General features: G+C 40.2%; 1 protein-coding gene across 6 annotated transcripts in view; it reads left to right on the top strand.

Annotated features, from left to right (window-relative positions):
• The window catches only part of TBC1D4 (TBC1 domain family member 4), a 112,651-nt gene that overhangs the window by 55,637 nt on the left and 39,507 nt on the right, over positions 1 to 17,507 (top strand). For 5 of the 6 annotated variants that reach the window (XM_074535530.1, XM_074535533.1, XM_014267390.3 and 2 more), the window contains 2 exons: positions 14,172 to 14,780; positions 16,077 to 16,166. In XM_074535530.1, coding sequence (XP_074391631.1) covers positions 14,172 to 14,780; positions 16,077 to 16,166 — 699 coding nt within the window. Of the gene's footprint in view, positions 1 to 7,473; positions 7,894 to 14,171; positions 14,781 to 16,076; positions 16,167 to 17,507 lie in introns of those variants that run through there. The other variant, XM_074535531.1, reaches the window with a different exon arrangement.

Below are 17,507 nucleotides of genomic sequence, written 5' to 3'. Positions count from 1 at the left end.
GTCACTTTGAAACTGTGTGTATAGCCAGTACTGGATTTGGGAGCAAACATGCCTGTTCTGTTCCTATATTTTCCTATTACTTTCACTTATGGTTTTGTCATTGATTGCTCCAATGGTTCATAACCCATCACAAAGGTCTTCCCCACTTAAAAAAATAAACAAAACCCAAACAAAAAAATTTACATGCTGGTGGACTTGACGTCTTTTTATGAAAAAATATAGAAGGGGATGTTCATATATTCAGTTTTATTTCTGTTCATTTCAAAACTTCATTTTGGTCTATGAGTTCCATAGTGGTTTCTCAAATGGATTATGTATTTTTTGGATTTTTCTTCTAGCTGAAGTCCACATTAATTTCTGAACTCTTAAAAGTTCTGATAAAATTCTCTTGATAAGGTATGGATCTGTTAAACCCGTTTCAGTGTATCATAACTCTGTTTTGAAGTTATCTAATTGATGCAAGTTGTTTTTACAAGGGCAGAAACATAAATGATTCGTGTCCTCCGCTAGCTTCAGCTCCCTGAGAGCTCTTGAACAAACAGAAACTACAGCACTTGGGACTGTGCCAGATGGTTTAAAAATTCCCTAGAGAATAAATAAATCTAGCTAGTGTTGTATATTTCCATCACATTTGAGATTACCCTTGAAGTTGAGATTTTTGTTGTTTCTCCTTGAAGTTTACCAGTATCTACTACATAGAAATATATGGAATTGTTTTGGAAGGCCTTGTGGGTGTCACAGGTGAAACTGGAAGGCATACTTGTGAATCCCACCAGAGAGGGACACACCTTGTCTTCCAGATTTGGATGCTGGGAACCACAGAATGGGTAGCTACATTGTTTCCACCCTGGCTCTGCAAAACAAGTTTCAGGCTTGACTTCAGTGAGAACAGGACATTCAGACATGACCAAGAATAGATTCCTAAGATAGATAATTCCCAGATCAACTAAGCTCCCCCAGGGGAGAGTTGATGAGCAGGAGGAATGAGGTTCACTGTTTAGGGCACCTTTTTTTTGATTTCTGTTAATAGTTTGTGTGCTCCCTGCTGGCTCTCATCAGCAAGCTGACTTCCAGTTGCAGAGAGAAATCTTTCATAGTCTGAGCTATTGGAAGTAAAAAATAAGCTGTAGAAGGGCAAAGTTGTGGATAAACTGAGTTTTGATTTCCTCAGTCAAAAGGGAACTGTTGACTTCCATGAGAGAACTCACATACTTATTTCTATTTCTGAAACTTTAAGTTATTTGAAAGCATATCTTGCTTTGATGGCAGCTGAGCATGACAAGTAATACCTTAGGTGAAATTATAAACTCTTGCAGTAAGCTGAAGTGAATGGGATTTACATTATCCTTCCAAATAACTTATTTAAATGACATGAGAACACTGCTGTGTCAGTGACAAAATCACTCTTCCCTTCTCATCCCTTGCCCATCAGACCAGAAATAAGAGTTTCTATTTCCAGTCCAGGCAGGAGCCACATGATGGGATTTGCCATGTTACAGCTAAGTATATTTTTACCAAGCCCTAGCCATCAGGACTGTGCTGCCCTTCTCCTTTCCAAGCAGGGAGCATGCCTTGCACAGGTATCCAGCTAAGATGTGCTATAGTACTGGTGTGGGGGCTGCCCTGGCTGGACGCCAGACACCCTCCAAAGCCTCACTCTTGCTCATCCTCAGCTGGACAGGGGTGAGAAAATATGAAAAAAGGCTTGTGGGTCGAGGTAAGGGCAGGGAGAGATCACTCACCAATTGCTGTCATGGACAAAGCAGACTCAGCTTGAGTTTAACTTATTACCAATCAAATCAGAGTAGGGTAATGAGACAGAAAACCAAATCTTGAAAACACCTTCCCCTAACCCCTCCCTTCTTCTTGAACTTAACTTTACTCCGAATTTTCTCTACTTCTTCCCCCTCAGCAGCTCAGGGGGACAGGGAATGGGGATTCATCACAAATTGTCTCTGCCACTCCTCAGGACTCTGCCACTCCTTCCTTCTCAGGAGCAGGACTCCTCACACTTTTCCCGTGCTCCAGAGCGGGGCCCCTCCCAGAGGAGGAAGCTCCCTACCAGCTTCTCCAGTCTGGGTCTTTCCCACGGGTGCAGTCCTTCAGGAACAGGCTGCTCCAGCCTGGGCCCTTCCCACAGGGTGTAGTCCTTCAGGAATAGGCTGTTCTAGCGTGGGTCTCCTGCTGAACTCCTGCCAGCAAACTGTCTTCGCTGCTGGCTTCTCTCTCTGTGGGTCCACAGGTCCCTGCAGGAGCCTGCTGCAGCCTGGGCTTCCCATGGAGTCTCAGTCTCCTTTGATCTTCCACTGCTCCAGTGTAGCATCCTCCAAGGGCTGCAGGTGCATCTCTGCTTCAGAATGGAGCTGCAGGGGCACAGCTGCCTCACCATGCTTGCTCCATGGGCTGCAGGGGAACCTCAGCTCTGGCACCTGGGCACCTCCTGCCCCTCCTTCTTCACTGACCTTGGTGTCTGCAGGGCTGTTCCTCTCATGTGTTCTCATTTTGCTGTCCTAGCTGCCTTTGCACAGGGTTTTCCTCTTCTCAAACACATTATCCTGGAGGGGCTACCACCATCACTGCAATGGTGGGTGGTGGCTCTGTCCTGGAGCTGGCTGGCATTGACTTTGTTGGACACTGGGGAGACTCTGGGAGCTTCTCGTGGAAGTCACCCCTGCAGTCCCTTTACTACCACAATTTTGCCACATTAACCCAGAACTACTAAAGTAAAGATGCTGCTATGAAAGTTGAAGCAGTGTGGGCTTTGCTCTGCATTAATAATGAACTGAAATTCTAGAACTCCTGGGTAAATTTGTCACTGTGTTGCTAGGACTTCATAATGCCAATGCTAATCTTCCTGTGAATATTGTTATCAAAAGGTTAGCTGCAGTTACTTAATGCAGTCTAGCTGTTCTTCTTACCTATGTGGTCTCAAGCCAGTTCCAAAAATCCTACTGTTAATGCTGTCAGGCAGTGCTGTGCAGCTGCTGGTGCAGAAATACCTGCACAGTAAATTCAGAAAATAAAGTTTGATAGTACTGAAATGAGAAGCATCTACCAGTAGCAATTAGTGAAGCAGTGCAAAAGTTGCTTTATCTGATGTATAGGAAAATGGTGCCTGAAAAAAATGAGTAGAACCTTCCTGATAAGCTCAGAAGCAACTCCTTCCCACCCATCTTGACTGTATATACCTGTTGTGCTTTCTTACTTACACAGTGATTAAGTGCCTCTATGCTCCCTTTTCCCCTTAAGTTTTGTAGAACCCATATTTATAACCAAAACAAAATGCTCTCACTGACTTTTTGGAAGTACATGTGATGGGTCTCCTGGGTCTCTATCACACCCTTAGCTTATTTCATGTATGTCACTATTGGTGCAAGAGTCTTGCCTTATAAAGCTGTTTCTCTGAAAGGTCCTTACTGTCTGTTTACTTTATTGACTGCTTTATATCAAAGCTTTCTGGGAAAGCATTTTCTTTTCTGTTCCCCAGGGTCTTGTGAGTTGGTTTTGTTTTGGTTTGGTTTTTTGTTTTTTTAATTATTAGTAGTAGTAACAGTAAATCTGTAGCTCTTTTAGAATTTCTCTATGTCAAAATGTAAAAGGACCATGCATTTAATTACTTTCAGCTATTAAATTTGAAATACTTCCCCATCCGGCTGTGTCTGTCTGGATTTACATTTGAATACTGTAACTACCTAATGATTTATTTCTCTTTACAGCGACTAACAAGCTGATGAAATCTTAATATTTTAAGCAGTTAGAGATTGACAAGATTAGACTAATGTGACTCCCAGGGAGAGCAGTATTGAGTGTTTTGTCCTGTGCTAGCTTTGCCTTCAGGTGTGGTATTCGTTGTTCCCCTGACTCCTTAGGCAAAGTGGTATTTGAGACTTTGGTGCTGAAGGAAGTCTAGTTAGGTGGAAGCTCCCAGCACCTCATTTCAAAGCAGTTGGTAATTCAGCATCTGGATGAGGACGGCTTTGAAATCCTTCCTTGCTGTGTTTATCCTTGGGTTCTTTGCTGGTTGTTATCTGGGAAGAGTTAATTGTGCTGCTGGTTGCTCAGGCATTTGATACTGTCACAAGACAAGGCAGCTGCTCTTGTGAACTGTGAGATTAGCAGACAAGCTGGAACGTGTACAGATGTGTGTTTCCAAAGTACTAGAAAACTTTTGAACATTACTTGGCAGTGATGGCAAAGCTGTTGAAATGCTACTAGGTTGCAAGCTGTTTTCTTTATACCTTCTTTATACTCTGTCCACATTGATGAATCATGTGCATTTGTCTTTTACAGTTTTTTAATGAATGTTCTTGCAACAAAAGGAACCTTGAACTCTTTAAACACTTTTTGTCTCTGCCACAGTATCACCTGCTGCATGAAACTGCTCTTGGTGTCCAACCTTCTATAAGCAGAACCTTTTTAAAGGAAAGTTTGTAGTCTGAAACCTCCCACTGCAGTTGAGAGTTTGTGAGAAAACATCAAATAGGGAAAGAAGGAACTCCTTGGTTTGAAGTCATTGAGGAATTTCTAGCCTCAGTAAGGGAGCTGGAAGTTATTGCAATGCCTGACTTTTTGGATCAAGTACACCCACATCTGCTAGACTGAATAAAATCTAACTTTTCCCATCTCCCAGAGCCAGCACTAAATTAAACACCGTCTTCTTCTTCAGTGATAACAGAAGAAAGTGGTTATTGTTGTGAATGAGTTATAAAAGTGTTGTTATCCATGGGTATCATGGTAGGTTTTAACCAAATCTGGGATGATGCTTACTTTAGGGCTCTTCATGATCTGCCATGTAGGAAATCTTGATCTCTTGGCTCGGGAGATCTTGATCTTGGTCTCTTGGCTAGGGAAAACCAGACCAAAGTGTGTTCATTTCATAGTGAATCAGTGTGTTAGTTAATATTTTAAATTTAAAATCTTGAGTACTTCTATCTGAAACTACAGAATTAAAAAATTGCCACCTTCTTAAACGTGGGGCATGGAGCATTTATTTCAGTATTGCCACTTTAAATCTGCTAAAATGAAGTTCATGATCTTCTGATCTGTATTGGAGAAGTAGATAGTGACCATAAATGGGCAAAATACATCAATGAGCTCTCCAACTTTCCTCCCACCCCCTCAAAAGGAAATGAATGCAGAGAATGTATTAATTGTTTGGGACTGTCCACGCGACAGCCTTATCTTCTCAGGCAAGCCCTTTTAAAAATAGGGTATGTGTTAAACATGATGGAGTTTTAAAAACAACGCATTTAATAAACCTCTTACTAGAAGTGCCAAGTTAAGCTGAAACAGTTTTCAGGAGAAAATTCCTAGCTAATATCTGAATTTATACTTTTGTAGCTTGTAAGAACTTGGGTAAAGAACTGCTGTTCCAAGCAAGCTGTACTTTGCTAAGTCTTTGCCTGGGAACTGTGTCCTAAACTTGGAAACAAACTTGTATATGCTCAAAGTATGAAATTGGTGGATGAAATGAATTGTTTTACTAAGCTACATATTCAAGAGCATAAGGATCATAATGAGACCTCTGTACTGACACTTGTGTGGGATGCAGAGTACTCAAGCTGAGTGAATTTGGGCTGTATCTGAAAGGTGGAAAAGCATCAAGCCTGACTGGCCTAAACATAGGAGCAAAATGCTGAGTGCAGAGCCTTCCTTGCACTGCTCCTCTTGTGTCTGGCTGTGCTGTCACTGCCATCCCTGAAGTTCTTGGATAGGCAAAATATTGCCTCTTCAGTGGCATTATAGAGCACTTGTTACTTGCTTCTTACACTGCAGTCTTGTTTGGTTGGTTTTGGTATTGAGGTTTGGTTTTTTGGTTTCTTTTTTTTTTCTTTTTTTCTTTTTTTTTTTTTTTTCCTCAACCAAGCACCACTGTCAAGTGCTTGCATGAGAAAGGTCCCCTATTGTCTGCTCAGGCATCTAAACCATCTTGTAACCCTTAGATATTCTTTCCTGTTAAGTAATTTGATCCACCTTCTATCATTATACTGCTTACTTAAATTTGGATATTTGGCATAGAAGCACCTTGTGTGTGTGTGTAGCACACGGAATGTGTTAGGTGATCCACAAGTTTCCAGCTGCAAATTAACTGCTGTGATGGTTTGCTAAATGTGTGCTGTGCAACGCTGGTATTTTTTTCTGCTTGTTGACTGTATCAAAACTCATCAGTGTAAGTAATTCCTGGGTTGGTCTTGAATAAGAACTATTTTGAAAACTGAATTTGATTTCATTATAGCTTACCTATGTAAAAAAAGATCTCTCTTTAGGGTGGTGTAATAGTAGTCTTCAGCTTTGCCTTTGGCAGGAGTGTGTGATCTCCCCAGTATGTGGCATGAGGCTGAATGTCAGAGCAAAATACATGCACTGCTCTGTAGCAGCTCTTGAGAAGCAAACTTAGCTGGGTCTTGACCAGTCATCTGGGAAAAATATAGGCCAGGCAAATAGGAGGAAGACTGTCTCCTGAAAGCAAAACTTTATTCCATGCAATCCTTTAATGTTCCTCTAGGCAATCAATCCTTTAATGTGTTTTCTGATGCTTTAAGCTTAGGCTGAATCCATGAGCCTGTAGAGAAGAAATGCGAAAGCAATAGCAGCCAGGGATGGCAGCTAGCTTGAAGCTCCAAAAACTGCTTTCACTGAAACTTTCTTTGCCAGCCCCTGTGTTCCAGCTTTCTGCTACTGGGCTTGTGTTATGTTGTGTTGGCCCAGACATAGAGCAGAATGATTTGGAGTTGATGGCAGATGCTTATTACTGCCTGCTGAGAACCTGACTTGGAGTTTTCTAAACTGTTATTTTTAGACTGTACAGTAAGTGCAGATGGGTTATAGGAATGCTTAGTAATTTGGCTGTTACTCCTTTCTCTTTGGGACAGCATTTCTCTTGGCTGAAAATCCTCCTTATTTCTGTAAAAACAAAGATATCAGTATTCCTTCAGCAGTAAGTCAGCTGATGGAGGCCGATTCTTCTGTTCTAGTTTCTAAATACCTCTAGCATAAACAAAGTCAGCAAATTGCTTGTGTGACTGCATAAGTTGAATGACATCAGGCTGGTCTTTTATCTTTTTATTGGAAAGATGCATTTTTAATGGTGAAAACTGGGAAGTGGAGCTCTGTCAGCAGAGTGGAAAGCAGCAGAATGCAGCAGTTTTAGAAGTACAACAGGTCTGAATGATCAGTGCTGGACTAACTGGATGGCAGTTAAAGGAAAACAACTTTTTCCCCTCTCCCACCCTTCTTTCTAGTTGAGAATAGTTACAGATATCTGCACTTTGGCTGGCATTTGGTTGTGGGTTTTTTTAAGATAAGAACTTTGCCTTCTTGACAAATGCCTGGTACATAGCAGGATATGATACACAGCTTGTTTTGTCTCCGTTCATGTTTCACTGCTGTGGCTGGGTTCTCCTATCTCGTGGATATGCAAGTTAACACTAACTAAAAGAAGACTCATTCCAATTGCTCCTAATTTTTTCTCAGATTATGTTGCTTTCTTATTGACAGATGTCAAACTCCCAGTACTTAGCAAAGCACAGGGTGTTGATTTCTGAGCAGTATCCTGTTTCTCTTTTGTTTGTTTTTAAGTGTACATAGCTTGATGATGAGTGGGGTGCATTATTCAAATCCAGCAGTGCGGATGCTTCCAGCCCCAAGTCAGGAAATACTTGGCTTTTGAAGAATAACGGCTGCTGCACGGATTTCTGGCTCTGCTGTGATATCATGAAACGAGCCTGAGGAAGTGCTGTGACAGCTCTGCCAGCCCTTTGTGAGAGGGGGATCCTTTCTGCACTTTCTTATCCCAGGAATCTGTTCCTGAGTCTTGGTGTTCATGACAGTGAGGTTTGGTGACAGCTCTGCTTGGACATGCCTCTGCTTCTGAGCTGGATCTCCCACCAGAAGGTACTGTCTGCTCCTGCGGTGTGTGTGGGAAGTTCATTCAGCTCCCATGTCTTTGTACAGTGGAAGGGATCTGCCACTGCATTTTGTGTGGTGATGGAGTGAGAGGGGTTGAGCTTTTTCCTTGTCTTGAAGGTAATTGCCTTCCTAGAAATGCTGTAATGAAGTAGCCACATTTATTAGGCATGTTTGTTAGATTAGTACTTCACAGTTGCTCTTATGTTTATAAGCTTTATGGTATGAGGAGAGACTTTGCTTTGTTAATAAATTCCAGACTTAAGTTTTTCATGTGGAAGCTAGGCACAAATTAGGACAAGCTGCAGCTTCTCTGCACAATGAAATTCTGTTCATTTGTGGAAATAATGGAAGCCAGTGAATTTAGTTGTTCTTTGCAATATCCATAGCATTCAAGTTCTACGTTTGGATTAAAATTGAAAGCAGTGCTCAGTAATTATGAAGTGATGCATTTGAAAGTTATCCCTCCAGCCAAAAGGGGACATCCACCTCTGTTCTCTGGAGGCTCTTGTAAATTCAAAGGGTTGTTATTTTGTTGTTTTTAATGCTTCCACTTCTGTCGCTGCTGTTCAAGAAAGCATGTAGTGTTACAATGGAGATGCTCTGCTCTTTCTAGACTTGTGACAAAATGTGCTATTGTTATGCTACATCAGGCGTGATTTAGTAGGCTCAACAGTCTCTCTATTTTGCAACTTAAAGATATTGGTGATAAATACTCATAACTGAAGTTCTGTTTTTGAGGTTTTAAGGGTTGTGGCAGTTGGAATTAATTTTAGCAAAAGCTGTTACATGACATGAGATGAATTTGGTGGTAATTATTTTTCTGCAGTCCTCCCTTTGGTTTTAATGTACACTTTGGTCAGAGGAAAGACCTTGCATTCCTTGTATCAGTTAGAGTGCTGTTCCTTTCTAACATGAAGATACTATTCTGTGTTGAACACAGTGAAGTGTCCTGTAGAATATTTCTTGGCAGTACTAATCACATGCCCTTTGTGCAGTGTGCTGCATGAGGAAGCTGTTTGCTCTCCTTTATGAGTTAACACTGTTGCAGGTCTAGTCACAAGGGACAGAACTACTTGTAGCCCTTTAATTGCAGAGCAGGAATTAGCTGAGTGCTGCCACCTTATTCTACAGTACCTGGCCAAATGGGTGATGTGCTTCAGTAGCTCAAAAGGTCTCTAAGCAAGATCATAGGTGTGTGGTACAAATAGAGGAGATTGGGGATTATCTGGCTTAAACTGGTGCTGCCATTAGTTTCGACTATCAAAACTCTACTGCCTGTGGTAAACAAATTTTGTGTCAGTGTCATGCTTTATTTATTATGTTGCTTTTTCAGATCATTGTGTAATTGTAGGTGATGCAGAGCTTGGCCAGTGCCACCTGTTCCCATTTGAGTGCAGCTAACTTTTCCTTTTTGCATCGCCACACATGGAATCTGGTCACTTTGGGTGACAACTGGTTCATACAATCTTAGGCTACTCGGATGTGAATAAAAAATTTGATGTGGGTTCCCAAGTGTGTGGTTGTTGTTTTTTTTTTTCTGTAATTACTCTTAGTAGATCAAACATATTTCCCTGGAGGAAAATATTGTCTCTTCAGTAATATCATAGAGCACTTGTTACTTGCCTCTTACATTGCAGTCTTGTTGGGTTGGTTTTGGTATTGGGGTTTGGTTTTTGTGTTTCTTTTTTCTCAACCAAGTTTTTTAGTATTGTTCACACTGGAGAACCAAACTAGTATCACAGGTTTAGTTTTGTACTTCTGGTACCCACTGTCCATCCTTGTCTTATTGGCCTCTTGCATTTGGGGGCATGGTTTGGAACAGGCCTGAGGAAGGATTTCTACTCTTGAGTTCTCTTGGCTCTGTTCAGAGATTGAGTTACTGTGAGCACTTTTTCAGGGGTCTTAAAGTACACATTTGCTGCTTCTTCCTGACAGGCGTGGATGCTCTTGACATCCTGGAGGGGAAGAAAGCTCTCCTGAAGCTCTCAGATCAGTTTTGTTTGGTTTCAGGTTGTTAATACTTGAGAAGGTTCAGTGTGCCTGTTTCTGTTCAAGCATGAGCTCACTGCTGCATTAGAGAAAGCTTTGTGTGCTGTTCCAGCACATTTGAGGAGGTGTATAGGGGTGGGGAGGTGATTTCCTTGTTCTGATTCATGGAACAGTCTGCTGCTACTCTGCAGTATAGGGAAACTTCATGAATAAAACCTATAATAATGCTCTACATTATGTTTCTGCATTTGAGAACTGGTGTACCAGCACTACACCATCAGCTCCTTCCTACCTGTCTGGACTGAGAAGCCCTGTGCAACTCCCTTTGGAACATAGTAATTTCCTTCTCTCCAACAATATTTGGAAAAAGATGATGCGCCCCAGATTATGGGATTTGGGAGAGGCAAAGTCTGGGAGAATTAAGTCTTCTTGAATTGTCCCACCACAGGGTTTGTTTGGGCTGGAAGTGTGCTTCTCTCTCCCTGAGAATACTCTGTGTAGCCCTGTCTTTCTTCTTGATGTAACTAACTTCAAGGCTTGAAAAAAAAAAATCTGAGTATGTTAAATAGATTGATTGCTTAAACATTTTAAGGATTTAATTTCTTTATATTCAGGTGAATACTGAAAACCTATACAATAACTCATTTAACCTTTTAATTTTGCCCTGTTGTAACAGCTGGTAGTAGATGTCCAGAAAGATTGTCAATGGCCCTGTGGGTTTCATGAGTAAGAATCCAATTTCTTCCCTCTGCTTAATTTAATGAGACTTCTGCAGGGAAATACTAGAACTTGGAAACACATTAGTAAATTTTGCCTGTTGCAGGAGTCTATATCATCTTAATATTCCTAAACTGATTTCTAAAAGTAGTTAAGGATTTTCATCCAGGTAATTCAGTATTTTAAAAGCTTCATTCTGCTTATTATCTTGTCTAACTTTGCCCTGCAATTTTGACATTTAGAAATAATAAGCTAATATCCACATCCAAAAGTTACACAACTTCGATGGTGAAATTTTTGATTGAGGTTTCTTGATACACAGAGAAGCAAAATGTCAAAACCCAATGGTATATGTCAAAGAAATGTGTAAAAGGCCATGCTGGGATGTGTGATTGATAATTATGTAACGTTTTCTGCATCTTGCCTTTCAGGAAAACACAGATGTGATATGTTGTTAGACTCCACTTGATCCCACTTAGGGATTTTTACTCAAGGTCAAATCTTTACATGAAAACACTACTTTGATTTGGTACATCTCAGAAGTAGCTTTTGGTTCTTGGTAAGAAAGAGTCATTCTGAGAGAGAAGAGGATCAAGTCTAACAGCACAGGCTGGCACATTGTCAGCCATTGGGTACATCAGCAGCAGCACACAGTTACTCCTGTACACTAAAGACCAATAAAATTCGCTTGCACGACTCATAGCCTGGAAATATTAGCATCTGTCTTGAATGTTATACTTGAAGCTGTCTTTTACACCATGCTAGTGAGAGTACCCATGAAACAGCTAACAAGCATCTGGAACTAGTTCTGGGCTGTCTGACAGATATTACTTATCAATTGTGACATCCCTGTATTGCATTACATTGTGTTTCTTTTCATCTGTATAGAAGAAAAGTATTCATATCTACAGAGATTAAACTGGTCTCAAAATGTTCACTTTGATATTTTGTTTTGGTCTGTCTATAGGTTGAAAAGAAGAAAAAAGTCAATGCTAATGAGGGAGCACCCAAAAAAATATCGTAGCCTGTAAAAAAAGTTTACCTAAACAAAGCAAGGAGTAAGGATTGTTTGGGATATATATATATATATATATATATATATACACACTGTAGCAATTTATGTATTGCAAAAGCTTTTTTAAGGAGCAGAGATACTGAAATAAAAATTGTGGCTGAAATACTAGTGTCTGAAGAGCATACACAATCTGGAAAAGATGGAAATAAAAGTGATAAATGGCAGGATGCTTAGGATGGTGGGTTGTTCTAAGTAGAATTGCAATTACTTGAAACTCTGTGCATTTGTGAGGGAGATCTCTGACAGAAGAGGGAATGGATGGGTATTACTGTTGGGATAGAATTGGTAGTGTCTTATCCCCAGCCTATTTTGACATTGGCTGAGGGAGAGAGGGGGAAGGATGTGTTAGGAAGCTATTGAGTGTTTTTAGAAAGACTTGGGTATATCCAGTTTTTTGTCTTAGAGGTGATGAGCAGGAGGAAAAACCCAGTTATTGGAGTGGAAGTGATGGTACACTTTTAGAAAAAATTAAATTCTTGATTAAACAGCTGACAGTGGTTACTCTAGTTGATTGTGTGTAAAATTATATGCATTTTGAATAGAATTATCATTTGTCACTGTACTTTGAATAGAAATATATGCGAATTGCCCTGTAACAGCTTCTGGATTCTAAAAAGGGAAATTTTAATTAAAAGGTAGCTAGTTTGTGAATTTTGTTAAAATAGAGAACTAAGAAATTTAATCTCTAGAGCTTCTTTCTAGGCCATAGAGAGAATAAGAGACCAATGAGTGGAAAAGGAGCTGCATCTTAGGGTGCAAACAAGCTAGTGCAAGTTGAGGACTTTGCATGTCCAGCTGAACTGCCATGGCTGGGAGGAAGTTCACCTTGGGTGATGGTAAAGCAGCCTGGCAGTGAAAATGAGGGAAGAACAGTTCCACTCTGGTATCTGTGCCAGATCTAGACTTGGCTTTTAGCCCCACTGAAAACTGAGATGATGGTGATGTCGAAAGGGATAGAAGCCAACAGGTCAGCAGACCTTAGGGTAATTGAACTTCATTTTGCAATAAATGAACTGGAAGCAGATTTGAGTTGAATGCCCAAGGGATGAGGAGTGTGTAATGGGAGATGGGGATTAAGGTGAGGTAATTTTCCACTCTGACTTGCAGAAGTGTTGGTAGATGACATTGCTGCCTCAGTGGCAAGCTTCAGCTGGTATCATGTGACTGAGAGAAAGAGATACTGTAGAAAGCATGGATTATTTAAGGTGTGACTTTAAGGTTACCTTCTTTTAATAGAAAAATTATTTGAAAAATATCAAATATTGTAGTGGGAAGCTGTATAGAATACAAAAACTGTTGATAAATATCAAATATTGTAGTGGGAAGCTGTATAGAATACAAAAACTGGTGATTGATTTTAAAATATATTGGATTTGTTGAATGTTGAGAACTGATTTCTCTTGCAAAGAAAATTGGATTGATATTCTCTATCTCATTGTCACTAGTAACTTTCCCAATGCATGTAGTGTGATGCCATTCATTATACTTCTAGAGAAAATGGGACATGTGGGAAAGAGGGTGTGGTTCAGAAGAGCGGGTACTGTCAAAAGAGCAACTATTACCACTCTGATCTGCAGTTAGTAGAGTTGGGAAAGTCCTTGTTTTCTTTTGTGAAGCCAAAATGAAAAATGAGCTCACATGTTAAATATGTTGATACTTTAAGCAGACTCCTCCCAGGGTGATTGGGATAAAATGGAGGAAGAACCAGGTGTCTTTGAAAGACTGTATGACACAGGGCTGAAATTGTGAATTTCTTCTGGAGATGTGTAGTTTGGCCCTACAGGGTATAGCAGAGATCTGTGCAGAGGAGAGAGATTTGTGTGTGCTGCTTTATGGCACAATGACTGAGGCAGCAGGGAAGTGTGACCTTAAGGTGAACTGTGTCACCGGATGGATGAGGCAAGGTTTTTATAGTTGATAATAAGTGAGATCTAATGCAGTTGTACATGTTTTATAGTTGATAATAAGTGAGATCTAATGCAGTTTCAACTCTGCCAGTTGAAACTGATGGAGATTGCTGGTCTCTTGTCCACAAAACTGTTCCCAAAAGTTGTAAGAATAGATTAAGTGTCTCTGCAAAATAAAAACAAAGGAGCAGTGATGACCCTTTACAGAGCACAGCAGTAAAACATGCCAGTGTGGGCAGAGGACAATGGGAAAGAGAAGGCAGTCTCAGTAAAAACAAGCAAAAAAAAAAAAAGAATGTGAACATTTGCCAATCGACCTTCTGGTAATTTAAAACCTTATGTACTGGGAGACATTCCAGGAAAAAAATTAGAAATTATTTGCTCTGCTTCCACTACATAAATTGTCCATACACAATTTAGACTTTACTGATTTTATATTCTTTGCCAAGAAGCTTGTGGCACTCTGCTGAAGAAATAGCTTGTGTAAATACTTACCTTAACAAATGCTTGATGCATCACTGTCTCTGCTGTCTCATTTGTGGTTACTAAAAAGGCCTTTCACACTGTCCCCTTAGGTTCCTGATGTCATCAGCAGCATAAGACAAGTCTCTAAAGCAGCACTGAAAGAAGATGCCAAACCAAGTAAGGACAGTGAAGATGCCTTCTATGACTCTCAAAAATTTGAGGTCTTGTACTGTGGGAAGGTGACAGTGGCTCACAAGAAAGCTCCCTCCACACTGATTGACGACTGCATAGAGAAATTCAGCCTTCACGAGCGCCAGCGCCTGAAACTGCTAAACGAGCAGCGCAATAACGAGTCGAGTTTGGACCTGCCCCTGTGTGAGGAAAATGTGCCAGCTTCTCCTCTGGACAGCCCTTTTGAGGAGCTGGACAGCCCCAACAGCCCCCCAACAGCAGGGCGTGCTGCAATGTTTACAATTGGCAGCCAGACCAACCTGACCAACCTGGCCAGCACTCGTGGCTGCTTTCCAGAGAGGATTTTGGAGGACTCTGGCTTCGATGAGCAGCAGGAGTTCCGCTCCCGCTGCAGCAGCGTCACCTCAGTGATGCAGAGGAGGGTTCACGACACCAACCTGAAAACACAGTCCCGCAGGAGACACGCCAGTGCTCCCAGCCACGTCCAGCCCTCTGACTCCGAGAAGAACAGGACAATGCTGTTCCAGGTGGGTTCTAGGGCGAGCAGCTTCCTGTTGCTCTTGTACCATATCTTCTTCCCCTGTGCAGTTTGAGACAAGCTTTGCAAGATAAGTAATATGGATCCAGTATGGCTTCGTGATTTGTTATAAATATTTTTGTATCTGTTCATAAATGGTTGGAACACAAGTAGCTGAACTTTCACCTCAACTCATGAGCTCAGGCAAATTTTAAGAAAAAGTAATTATTTATGGAGTAATCGCTTAAAAAAAGCAGAGTTTTTAGTGAAATAAATATTTTATGTGTGGTTCTGGATCGTCTGTGTTGGTGATATTTAGAACCTAGCTGAAAAACATGAATATTCTTTCAAAAAGAGAATCAATGAAGGCTACCATGCAAACAAAAGAAAAAACTTCACATGAGACTTCTACAGCCTTGTGTTTGAGCCAGTCTCTTTTTGATAATTTGTATTAATGTCCCCTCTTTACAAGATGAGTATTCAAACATCTCTGCACTGAAGGCTTCTTCCTTCAGACTCCAGTGGTATTTCTTCTCTTGCCTGAAGTGCATTTCACATCTTTGAAACTTGTTTTGAGAAAACAGAAGGACACATAAAGGAGGTGACCCATAAAAGGAAAAATCTTTGGACCTTAAAATAACAGTGGGCTAAATGCCTGGATTCTGTCTTTCCATTTGTTTTAAGGATCATTCTTGTTTTTATTCTCTTGGGGAAATGCTATCTGAAGTGAGAATGCATTGCCCTTCAGAAAGCCACAGCTTATCACTAGTAATGAACAGGATTTAGCTGAAAAAATCTGAGGTCTGTAGAATAAATTCCATGGGCTTGAGAAGCAGTTTGGAAAAGCTAAAAGGTAGTTTGCTGCAGAAGCTACTCTTTCTCATTTGGAATTACTACAAACCGAAAAGTATCATCTTAGTTTCTTAGCTAATCTATGGTTCCATTTAAAAACCAAGAATTCCCATTTTTTCCCCACATTATTTCCTAAAGGTTTTAGTATTGTCTGTCAAACATGTGATCTTTGGACTAAAATAATTTGAAGAAGAAGGATGGGGGAGGGGAAGAAAAGCTGTGTTTTTTCCAAGTAATTTTTGTTATTCGGCTGAGTGTATTGTGCTTGCTGAAATATTCTTACTCAACATGGGCAGAATTACAGCACCCTGGCACCCTTGTTCCTGCTGAGTAAGCTGTTGTGCCAAAAGATACTCTATGTGAGCAAAAAAGGGCAAGATTCTGACATTTTTGTTGCTGTAAATGCTATACCCCTGAGATAGTCATAAATTAGATTTATTTTTCTCTTCCTTAGGTTGGAAGGTTTGAAGTTAACCTCATCAGCCCAGATACCAAATCTGTTGTGTTTGAAAAGAATTTTAAAGATATCTCCTCATGTTCTCAGGTAAGCATTAATAATAAGCAATGTGTAGATCATCAGGAGAAAAAGATTTTATTTGTTCTTCAGCTGTGTTGCCTTGCTGATCTATAGGCAGGAGAAAAAAAGAAATGTAGAATTCTTTTTCCAGAAAAGTCCAGAAAATATGAGTGCAAAATAACCAGTCTGAGCTGTGTAATAGCAGCAATTTTAATCACTCCTCAGCAAACAAAGTATAAACTATTTCTGCTTTGGGAGAGTATTAAATATATTTTTGGAAGCAGTTTAATCTCCGTTTAGGATGCTCTGAGTGTTGTGTTTATTTCTGAGCATACAAGTCCCTGAAAGCCTTCAGAATGAAAGGAGGAGAGCATCAAATCAACCCTTCAGAATAACAGCAGTTCACCTGCATAATTTCTTCTGGAGAATATGGTGATAGGTGTACCTAGCTATGTTCAGTAACAAGTAATTATTTCTTGTAAAGTTAAATGTCAAGGCTAAGATGTTCACCTTTCCATCTTGCTCTTGTTCAGCACTGGTGACACTTTTTGTTTTAAAGTTTTACTTTATTATCTCTTCATTTGTTAAGCCACATCATCACACCATCACAACACTTAAACATGATTATTCTAGTTAAAGTATGCTTTTGTCATTCTCTAAATGTGTATTTTACCCCCAAGTGCATTCATTTTCATGCTAATAACCAGTCTGCTCTTGCATGACTGGGCTACCAATGCTTAGACAAATTAGGAATTAGGCAATACTTGTAACTCAGGTGGAGTCTTGAGTTACCAACTAAAGGTCCAGGTCCTTAAATTGACTCTACATTTTAACTACAACTTGTATTGCTTCTGAGAGAGGAAAAAAGCTGATGCAAATACAGAATGGGACAATATAATCAAACAATGTGGTAATAGCTTTATAATAAATACAGATCAAAATGATCTTAAAGCAGAGGTATGGAAAGTAGAATTTGTAGATGACTTGGATCTTCTCCTGCTTTTTGGGTGTACTGAATCAACTTTAGGTACTGGGCTCCTAAGTTTTATATACAAACTTAAAATAGTCAAACAAAACAGTCCTGAGCTGGAACAACCTTTTATGTGCTGACTTTCAAGTGTGGTGACCAGTAAGACCATGGAAAACCTTCAAGGCCCAGCTTTCCTTCAGGAAAATAACTTTGTGCAATAAATAGTGTCAGGTAATTCTCTGTGTTGGACTTTGGAGGTGTTTTTCATCCCACCTCTTCACTTTCATTTGGAGCAAAGCTTCTGTTACTTTACATTCATGAATAACTCAAAGAGAAAGTCGTAATACTTTGAGGATGTTGTTTGGTTTTTTTTTGTTTTTTTGTTTTTTTTTTTAATG

This window comes from Zonotrichia albicollis, chromosome 2 (genome assembly GCF_047830755.1).
Source record: "Zonotrichia albicollis isolate bZonAlb1 chromosome 2, bZonAlb1.hap1, whole genome shotgun sequence".
Taxonomy (NCBI): Eukaryota; Metazoa; Chordata; class Aves; order Passeriformes; family Passerellidae; genus Zonotrichia; species Zonotrichia albicollis.
Note: the sequence above shows the minus strand (reverse complement) of the source record. Positions and strands in the feature narration are given on the sequence as shown.